Consider the following 10,825-nt stretch of genomic DNA (forward strand, 5'->3'; position numbering starts at 1 on the left):
GGTACGGGAGCGGGGAGCTGGGTGCTTAGATATATTTAAATTTAAATAAATGTTTAACATGTTTCATAAGACGAAGAGACTACTATATTTCCTTCTACCCAAATTAATTAATGCAGCCCATATAAACAATTAGTCTCACTGCAAAAAGATCTTGACTTCGCCGCGGTGTTTTGGTCGATGAATACGATGTTTCGAAGAAACCGGCCACAAGACTAACAAGTCACATCCATGGTCTCCTCGACGACTCACCTAACCCTAACTCAATTGCACATAGAGCATATCCAATGGGGCGACGCATTTTGGACGTCCAAATTATTTTCGTGCGCCTGTTTGCGTCGGCCCACGGGAACTGAAATGGTCGCTAGGCGCAAATTGTTTGTTTGCGTCTCGAGGCAACCCAGCGACCCGACGCATTTCTAAAGTAGAATTCGATTTTTTGGAGATACTTCTTTGGTTAAAGTTTGCAAGAACCCCTTCCTAAATTGCTTCCATGGTTTCCTATGCGAAGTATCTTCAATGAGTCTTTGATCATGCAATGCGAAGTATAAATCGTTGTCATCACATTCTAAGTAGATCCATATTTTGAAATTAGTGCAACAACTTTAAACAAATTAAACATACAAATTGCAAAAACATACAAAATTTTAAACTAGCTACTTCTTATTCTTATTTGAAGGCCCCGCCTCGTCATCCTCACAGACACGCTTCCTGCTTGTCACCTCCTCCGAAGAGGTACTGGCGGTCAACGCGTCCGACGAGCTTGAGCCCCCGTCCGACGAGTGGTCATTGAGGTCTTCCTCGTCGTCGGTGAACGGATGATGAGCCTCCGCCTGTGCCCTTGCCCAGGCCCTTTCCTCCTTCCTTGCCAACGCTGCCTCCTCGGCCGTCTCCTCCACCTCCAGCCGTGTCCATCTTGCATATGAATCCTCTTCCTTTTCCTCATCCTCGTCCTGGCCATCGTGGCCAACGGTGTCCCCCTCCTCATCCTGGCCGTCGTTGGCGACGGCCTTCCCCCTCCCCTCACCCTCCGTCGGCGGGGAGCTAGAGCTGCTCAGCGTGGCAGCTCTATCCCACCAGTGCCGCCATCCCAGCGGCTTCCCCTCGCCGTCGGTGTCTGATGGCAACGACAGGTTGCTCATGGCTTTCACGCTGGTGTTGGAGATGAAGATGAATGGTAGGCCGGTTGGAGATGAATTAGCCTAGACGCAGGGGTCTTATTGACCGGGGATTAATGGTGGCGCGTATAACAAAGAGGGATGCGGTTGCTCTTCCGCGGCGGTTCGGCGCTTCATTCCGGCGGTTCGCGCGTCGATCGATGCGGTTGCCACTCTGGCGGTTGCCCTCCCCGACAGTTGTTGTGCTTAATTCGCGCCGACGGTAGCCAGGATCGCTATCAGGCGGGCTCGTGGGACAAGCGAGCGGACGCTCGGCGCGACCGCGCACGGTCTGAGGAGACGCAAACGTGCCGCATTTTTTCCCGCGTTTGCATCTTCGTGGACGACCCGGACACTTTGCAACGTTGGAGATGTCTGAACTCAGAAAGGTAAAAGGTAAGGAGTCAAGACGCACTAAAATCGCCTTTTCGAAGCAAAGTTTGATCCAAACTACTGCAAAGAAATACAATTGCATACACTGATCACTCCGAATGATGAACCGCCCTCAGTAGTCAGTACTAGTACATGATTAAAAGATCGAAGTGTTAAGCGACCCAATCCACTTCCACAGAGCTACACCGTCAGTCGGATCCGGCCATGGCCATGGCATCTCCAAACAACAAAGCGCTGGAGCGGTACAAGAGCGCCGTGACGGTGGCCACCTCCGTGGTGGGCGCGGCCATGCTGCTGCGCCGGCTGATAGCCGACATCCTCCCAGGCACGGCCCTGGGCGGGCTGCTCCTCCTGCCGCCCGCCTCCGCCCGTCGCCACGTGGTGCTCATCGAGGAGTTCGACGGCGCCCTGTACAACCGGGTCTTCCTGGCGGCCAGGGCGTACGTCTCCACGCTCCTGGCCGCGGCGCCGTCCGTGCCGCTCATGAAGGCCAGCCTGCCGCGCGGTTCCGGCGCGGAGCACGTCCTGCTGGCCATGCGCCCCGGCACGGCGGTCGTGGACGCGTTCGGCGGGGCGCAGCTCACGTGGCGCCTGAGCAGGAAGCACGACGGCAGCAGGCGGCGTGCCGCGGCGGAGGACGCGCGCGAGGTGTTCAAGCTGAGCTTCGAGGCGCGGCACAAGGACATGGTGCTCGGGTCGTACCTGCCGGCCGTCATGGCCCGGGTCGAGGCCATGTCCCAGGAGCAGAGGCAGACCAAGCTGTACAGCAACGAGTGGGGCAAGTGGCGGACCGTGAGGCTCCGCAACGCGTCCACGCTCGCGACGGTGGCCATGGACGGCGGGCTGCGGGAGGCCGTGGTGGACGACCTGGACAGGTTCTTGACCCGGAAGGAGTACTACCGGCAGACAGGGAGGGCGTGGAAGAGGGGTTACCTGATCCACGGGCCGCCGGGCACCGGCAAGTCCAGCCTCGTCGCGGCCATCTCCAACCACCTCCATTTCGACGTGTATGACCTCGACATCGGCGGCGTCAGGTCCAACACCGAGCTGAGGAAACTGCTGATCCGGATGAAGAACAGGTCCATACTGTTGGTCGAGGATGTCGATTGCGCCCTTACCACGACGCCGCGGAGAGACGTGAACGGAGAAGGCCCCGATGGAAGCAGCCCGGCGTCCAAGAATCACAAGGTTAGTCATCAGTACTTGTTCTAAACTGCTATTCCAGTTCATGTCGCGAGTTGCATACCTACTTCTCATCTTAGCAATTTTAAGTAGCACTACCTACAAGTATCTCATCTTAGCACGCCTTTCTTCTCGGAGAAGGTAAAGATTTTCACGAACATCGAAGGTAAAGCTATGTCTGAAGAGAACAATCACGGTAAGACACTGCATAAAAAACAAAGGAACCCTCTCTGAAGCGAACCTTTCCAAAATCTGGTGAGGCGCACATGCAGTGCGGTCTTACAGATCATCATGCAGCTTACAGATCAGAACACACTGCAAAATCACTTTGCACAGCTCTTTGCTTTAGTCCTTTAGAACTATTAACATTTTAAACAGAGCTTTGGGTCACTGTCTCGCAGCCTCACTGAACACTAAAACGACAGAGCAGCACTGCATTGCTTCAACTAGAAGCAAGTCACTTCTGACTACCAAATGCGCAGTACTGTACGTCTGTACTATTACTGTTGTTTCTCCAACAATAGCAGTTGGCCACATCATTTCCTGTGGTTCCTGCATATTGTAAAACCTTCACGATTGCCTTTTTCTTATTTGATCAGATACTAGCTTGACAGCTTGTTGTCATCACTTGTCACTTACCAACCTGCACGTTGCCTTGCCATCTGCCGCGTGTGATGCAGGTCACTCTGTCGGGGCTGCTCAACATGGTGGACGGCCTCTGGTCCAGCAGCGGCCAGGAGCGCATCCTCATCTTCACCACGAACCACAAGGACCGGCTGGACCCGGCGCTGCTCCGGCCCGGCCGGATGGACATGCACGTCCACATGGGCTACTGCGGCTTCGTCGCCTTCAGGGAGCTCGCGGCCAACTACCACGGCGTCCACGACCACCCGCTTTTCGCCGAGATCGAGGTGCTGCTTCGAGAGGTGGAGGTTGCGCCGGCGGAGGTCGCCGAGAAGCTGCTCGCGACCGACGACGCCGACGCCGCTGTCGAGATGGCCGCGAAGCTGCTGAGGGACAGGAAGGCGGGCACCGGGGAAGATGCCGGGTACATCAAGCAGAAGCTGCACGTAGGGCCTAGGCGCCCGCGTCGGCAGCCGGCGCCGGCGCCTCGTCGTGGCGTCGTGGGTGCTGCAAGACGAGTGGTGCTCGACGAGGAAGTTGGTGGCTCCTCGCGACGAGGGGGCCGTGGATCAGGGACAGCGCGGCGTGGCCGAGGTGGAGTGCGCGGACGTGGACGGCGGTAAACAAACCTAGTACTGTACCAAACGCCAGCTGCCGTGACAATCAGCACATGCCACTACATACGGATGGATCTTTTGTAAATCTTGTGCACACTAAGGTAGCATTACAATGTGCGATTTGCTAATTCTCCATTAATCGAGATTTACCTTAGCGCTCGGTCGATGGAGGGGTAGTTCTTCCGATTGTTTTATCATGTCTTTTTTTTAGCAACATCCGTCACTTCTATCAAATCACCAAAAGACAGGGAATACAACCGTCCTCAGGCGGATCACCGAGCCAAAGATATCTCCCTACCGGAGAGCCTAGAATAACAACACGTGTACGGTACCGCCTGTTGTTGTACGAGGATCTCCATGATCTTGAGGTCGGCGAGGAATTACGACTACATCATCCACGTTCCAGTGTAACGTTAACCGCTTTCAGTCTGTAATGGTACGTCACCGAAACACTCTCCATTACACCATTACTCTTAGATAGATCTGGACAATCAGAGTACTAGTTAGTAAAATTATTGTTTTCTGCTGCATACCCCAACACTTTACGAAAGCCCTACCGCGAAGTCTTAACCTAAAAATGCCTATATAATGGTCCCCCGACTCATCTTGGAGACGGAGGTGGAGGAGATCGAAAACATGAAACAGAGAGCCAGCTGCCGCGCGCCTCAGTAGGCTCCACCCCTTCCGGCGTGTTCATCATCAACATCTACAACAACACCCCCAACATATTCCTAGTGTAATCTCTTGGGAAACATGTTGTGTGCTGTAATCTATTGATCGCCCATGATCTATTGTATCACTAGCTATGTATATGTTTGAGTAGTGACTTGTTTATGAAAATTGTGAAATAGTTTGTTGTTTGTTGCATACAAGTATATAGTATCTTCTATGATGATCTTATATGTACTAATATATGAGTGCACACGTATGTTGGGGGAATACATAAGGTTATCACCGCTGCATGTTGATAGGAGGAGGGATGCGCGGAGATGATAGAAACCGTGTCTCAAGTCTTAAATATGTATGTTGTATTAATTCATGGTTAATCAATAGGGGATATCATTATGGAAATTTTTAAACTTACATCGGTGGTTGACATTTTTGTCTTAATAATTGATACGGGCATGGAGGCCTATGTGGAGCCCAATTTCAGGACTCCACCAAGCTAGGTGGTACTCAGGGTGGGCATAAAAACCGTGAAACCGAAAACCGAACCGAAGCCGAAACCGAACTAACCGAAATCTCGGTTTTTTCCATTAACCGCTATTTTTCGGTTTCCATTTATACTAACCGAATTAAATTTGGTAGAATTCGGTTTTTAGCCCCACCAACCGAACAAGACCGAATAGACCGAATGGAGTAACCTACCATCAATTTGTGCATAAACCGATCATTCCATAGAAACCCATTTGCATTTGATGTTCCAAAAATTGTTCATTCAATGTATGACTTTGGTCTTTGATGTACTAGCTTTTTCTGAATATAGCGTGAAGCCTGCATAATAGAACACGTCGCTCGAAGTCTTAGCTACCCCTTTTAATCGCTCACGAGTGATGCACTTGTACCACGAGTGCCGCAGCCTACCAAATAGCATCCCTCCACGATTGGTGCTCATTTGTCGATTTCTTGCGCAGTTGATGCTTTTTGTGTTGATATGTCAATCACTATTTGCTTTCTTGGTGATGCCTACTATTTGTTCAAGTGAGTAGGTTCATTTGGTTTTAACCGAAAACCGAACCGAATTTGTCGGTTAACCGAATCTTCGGTTTCCTAAATTTTCATGCCAATTTCGGTTACCATTTTTGGAAACCGAATTTGTTCAAAAACCGCAAAAACCGAACCGAAATTTCGGTTAAAACCGAATGCCCACCCTGAGGTGGTACGCCATCGAGGATTCAGGAGGACATGCTAGGACGACCTACACTATGTAATAATTAAGTCTAAGGTTGTGTCATTCATTCTATGTTAGGAAATAATGTAGCCAGATCATGTGGTGGGCCAATTAGGATTAAATTAGTGTTGTGTTTGGTTTTGGGCCTGTCCAAACCAAACCAGGGTAGGCCCATAGTGGGGCGCCCCAGCCCAGCAAGGGCTGGTCGGCCACCTCCCCCTCATATAAGGAGGTGGGGCGGCTAGGGTTTAGGTAGACAAGTTTAGACAAAAGTTTAGGGTTTACCCCATTGCGTGTGTTCACGTGTATCATCCCTCCGGGGGTACGGCGCTGCCGTTTATCTATTATATCCGTTGCGAAGGTTCTTGTGTTCATCAAGGATTGTCTAGCCCAAGGTTTGAGGCGTATCGTTCTTCGATCCGTTGCTTGCTGGATTCGTTCCCCCTTCTCCAGGCTGCGTTCATCGCGTTGTTGGGAGATTCTATCTACCCGGGTTCTCGCTGTGAAAGATCGGGCAACACCTAGGAGGATCTGCTGGGATCCCCCCTTATCATGTGGTATCAGTTTTCTGGGTTGCTCATGGCGAGGTTTTGTTGATCGATCTCTTTGGATCGGTTTGCATCTGAGGAGATTGGCTCTCGGTCGAAGAAGGTTGAGTTGGAGGAAGTTTGGAGCTGTTTGGGTACAGTTTCCCTATCATCTATGGCTGTTTCAGGTGCCAAAATAGCGTTTTCTGGTGTTTGGGATCGGGAAGAAGAAGCAAATTCGCGACGCGATCCGGCTCTAGGGCCGGCCTACCGGACCCATGACCGGCCGGGCCGGTTATATAGCCGGTCAACCGGTCTCCAGACCGGCCCCATTCGGCCAAGACCAGGCCCCAGGCTGGTGCCATCCGGGCAGGGTACTGCGGCTCTGGGCCGAGCAGCCGGTGGCCAGGCCGGTCAGACCGGGCAATGGACCGGACCTGCCGGCGTGCAGGCCGGTCAGACCAGGCTCTGGGCCCGCTCAACCGACGCCCAGGCCGGTCCAACCGGCTCCTGGACCGGGCAGGCTGCTGCTGATGCGGTGATTTCTCCGGTGGTTTACCCTGCTGATGTTGTTGATGCTGTCGCTACAATGGCTCGTTTTGGTGGCATGTCAGATAGGTGTGCAGATGTCTATTATGACTACCTAGGTATGATGACGGGTACAAAGTTTGATGCATCTACCATCAAGTGGAGGTTGGCTAGTTCCGCGACACCGACAGAATTTCAACTTTGGGAATCACACATTGAAGGTGGATTTGAGAGATGCAAGGTGTTTGATAGTTCTTTTGGTGGCCAGACGGAATTTGCTATTGCATACAGGCGTGTTGATGATGTTGTGGCTAGTTGGTACCGTAATGCTCTCATAATTAAGGGTATCATTGGTCTATGGTCTAGTTGGGCAGATTTGAAGCAGTTTCTGCGTGATAGCTTTAAGTTTGCAAGCTTGGATAAGTCGGGGGTGTGTTCTAACACTACCGTGGAGGAGGTTGTTCCAGTACAGATAGTCACTGAGGAGAGGAAACCTGGCTCTGATACCAAGAGCACCACTGTGACTTTTGAGAAGGATGTACCGTTGAGCGGGCTGAATATGCAACTCAAGAAGGTACAAGATGATGCTTGCAAGACAGTTGACAAGGGTCAGCGGTGGAGTTTGTTTCAGACTCAGTGCATTATCAAAGGCAAGGCTTGCAAGTTGATGATTGATGGTGGTAGCTATACTAATGGCATAAGCAAGGCGATGGTGATAACATTGGGGTTGTCTACATGACGTCTTCCTGAACCTAAGTGTCTTGAGTGGTTGAATAGCTGTGGTATGCTGAACATTACTCATAAGGTGCGTGTGCCATTTACAGTTGATGACTATGTTGATGAGATAGAGTGCGATGTGTTGCCATTTGAGGTGTGCGGATTGCTACTTGGGCGTCCATGGCAGTATGATCGTAATGTGACACATGCTGGGAGAGCAAATACATATTCTTTTATGCATGGTGGAAAACAGCGGACTTTGAAGCTCATGGGTGATGATCATATCAAGTCCGATGTGGAGTTAGTGGTGCGTAAGGAGAAGTTGCACAAGCCCAAAGTGCAGCCAGAGGTGCATGATGTTCCGAGCATTGATGTTGGTGATGTTTCAGCCATGCCTGTAGATGACAAGCCAATTCTTGTTGGTGACAAGCCGGATGAAGCTACACTTGTTGTTGATGTGGATGTTGCAGCATGTGCTACAGTTCCAGTTTGTGTTTATGCCAGTATACAGACTGATGATGTTTGTGTTGATGGTGTGTCAGTGCATATGGCGCTGAAGCGCATGGGAGGAGTGGGAGGCGAGCGCGTCAGTGGAGACAGTGGGCAGCGGCATTTCCGTGCTAGGAGTACTGCAGTCCAGTTTTCCGCGACACCGCGGATGCATCGAAGCAAGGATGGACGTGTGAGACATTTATGTGGTCCAGGCATTACACATCTTGTGCAGGGTCATGTTCAGCGACACAGGGGTCCATCAAAACCTCGCAAGAAGAAGGTATTGCCGCCGAAGTCCAAGTTCATGTGGATAAGAAAGGAGGCGCCAAGTGTTGTATTAAGTCAAGAAGGCCGCGAGGGAGGATGTGGTGTAGAAGGCAATCAAGACTTGAGGACGGCGAGGACGTGTCATGTTCATATCACGTCACCTTTTCCAGAAAACCCTCACGCGTTGGGGACAACGCTTCTTGAAGGGGGGAGGATGATATGGGCATGGAGGCCTATGTGGAGGCCAATTTCAGGACTCCACCAAGCTAGGTGGTACGCCATCGAGGATTCAGGAGTGACATGCTAGGACGACCTACGCTATGTAATAATTAAGTCTAAGGTTGTGTCATTCATTCTATGTTAGGAAATAATGTAGCCAGGTCATGTGGTGAGCCAATTAGGATAAAATTAGTGTTGTGTTTGGTTTTGGGCCTGTCCAAACCAAACCAGGGTAGGCCCATAGTGGGGCTCCCTAGCCCAGCAAGGGCTGGCCGGCCACCTCCCCCTCATATAAGGAGGTGGGGCGGCTAGGGTTTAGGTAGAAAAGTTTAGACAAAAGTTTAGGGTTTACCCTATTGCGTGTGTTCGCGTGTATCATCCCTCCGGGGGTACGGCGCTGCCGTTTATCTATTATATCCGCTGCGAAGGTTCTTGTGTTCATCAAGGATTGTCTAGCTCAAGGTTTGAGGCGTATCGTTCTTCGATCCGTTGCTTGCTGGATTCGTTCCCCCTTCTCCAGGCTGCGTTCATCGCGTTATTGGAAGATTCTATCTACCCGGGTTCTCGCTGTGAAAGATCGGGCAACGCCTAGGAGGATCTGCTGGGATCCCCCCTTATCAATAACTCCCTTGTTTGCACGGAAACGGCCTTGTGGTCAATCACTAGGGATATAATTACACATTTATATGGATGCACCTATCTATGTACATGTAAAAGAACATGAGGAGCGAATAGAAATTTGGAAGGTGTGCCCACCCTCAATATTTTTCCCGCGTCCACACCTGAAGTTATCACAACTCGTGAGAACTCACGGCCATAGTTTTAAGCTAAAACTTACCTTTTCTGGAAACTTGTTTTCAAAAACATGCACATGCCCAGGATCTCCAAATCCACGACTATACATTAGACAACCACCATACAACTCTTTTTTTAAAAAACTAAAAAATATGTTTGGGAAATAAATCAAGTGGAAGTGTTAACAGAATGATATAAATTTGCATGACTAAAAAAACTTTAAATGATTACTAGGAAGTATTTGGGAAAAAAATACAAGCATTCTACGGATAAGATACTGCTACAAAAGAGGAGGATAAGTACTTATCACTAATATCAATAAATTAAGATCTACTCCCTCCGTTTAAATAAACGAGCCGTATAAATTTAGTCAAAATTCAACAACGTCTAAGTTATACAGATATTTTAGACAAAAATATGAAAATATATGACACGAAACCAATATCAATAGAATCAACATAAAATAATTTTCATGATGCATTAATTTAATATTGTAAATGTTTATGTCTTATTATCTATAGTTCGTCAAACTTAGTAAGGTTTGACTTCTAATTAAATTTATACGTCTTATTCATCAGAATGGAGTTAGTAAACATCTAGCGTTCTTGCAGACATAGGTGACAACAATGCATTTAAATATTGAAGGAGTGTGGCCAATCATTATTAGTACAACCGTCTATTTTGTTATTTCTCATTATGTATGTAAACTTGATTTAAGAGATAAATTTTATAGCTTGTAGAATATTTTAAAAGAATGTGAAACTACTATAATAAATGAGTAAATTTACTGTAGGCCTTAGGGTCTGTTTGTTTGGGCTGCAGCTTTTGAGAAGCAATTCATAGCTGTTAGTTTATGGAAAAGCAATTGCAGGAAAGCAGTGTGAGAAGCTGAGATTTGATGTTTAGCGAAGTCTTTGTTAATGACTGCTGTAGCTGTTATGAAAGATGAAATCTCTGAAATACCCCTAAATGCTGAACAAGTTATATAAATACTGATTTGACACGAATCAACTAATTGTGATTGTTTTACGAGATTTGTTCATACTAAATATAAAACATCACATATATTCAAAGAGTGCCGTGACATTTATATTACAAGACATGTTTCATCAACTAAAAATGGATAAGATGATGCAGACATCACTCAAAATGGAGAAGATGATGCAGACATGGACGGGTTGAGCTTGGAGGAGGACCGAGATGGCGCAAAAATACCTAAAATTATTTCTAAACCAAATATGTTTTTAACAAACTTTGTATACTGAAATATTCTTTTATGCATAACAAACATATTTGTATTCTGCCTTCACGAGATCGTGACCAATCAAACGTCCTGATATGCCCATGCTTGGGAAAGGTTCAGAAATCGTGCTGTAAAGCAAATTGACACTTCATCAGTTAACCATGAACACCTCGTCA

The 10,825-nt window shown here is 48.7% G+C and overlaps 1 protein-coding gene across 1 annotated transcript; it reads left to right on the forward strand.

Moving 5' to 3' along the window:
- The first annotated feature begins 1,681 nt into the window (after positions 1-1,681).
- On the forward strand, positions 1,682-4,264 carry LOC124667897 (AAA-ATPase At3g50940-like). Its single transcript, XM_047205131.1, has 2 exons — positions 1,682-2,735; positions 3,410-4,264. The coding sequence occupies exons 1-2, from the start codon at positions 1,752-1,754 to the stop codon at positions 3,974-3,976; spliced, it is 1,551 nt and encodes a 516-aa protein (XP_047061087.1). The 5' UTR covers positions 1,682-1,751; the 3' UTR covers positions 3,977-4,264.
- The last annotated feature ends 6,561 nt before the right edge of the window (positions 4,265-10,825 follow it).

The sequence above is a fragment of the Lolium rigidum genome, chromosome 6 (assembly GCF_022539505.1).
Source record: "Lolium rigidum isolate FL_2022 chromosome 6, APGP_CSIRO_Lrig_0.1, whole genome shotgun sequence".
Lineage (NCBI taxonomy): Eukaryota > Viridiplantae > Streptophyta > Magnoliopsida > Poales > Poaceae > Lolium > Lolium rigidum.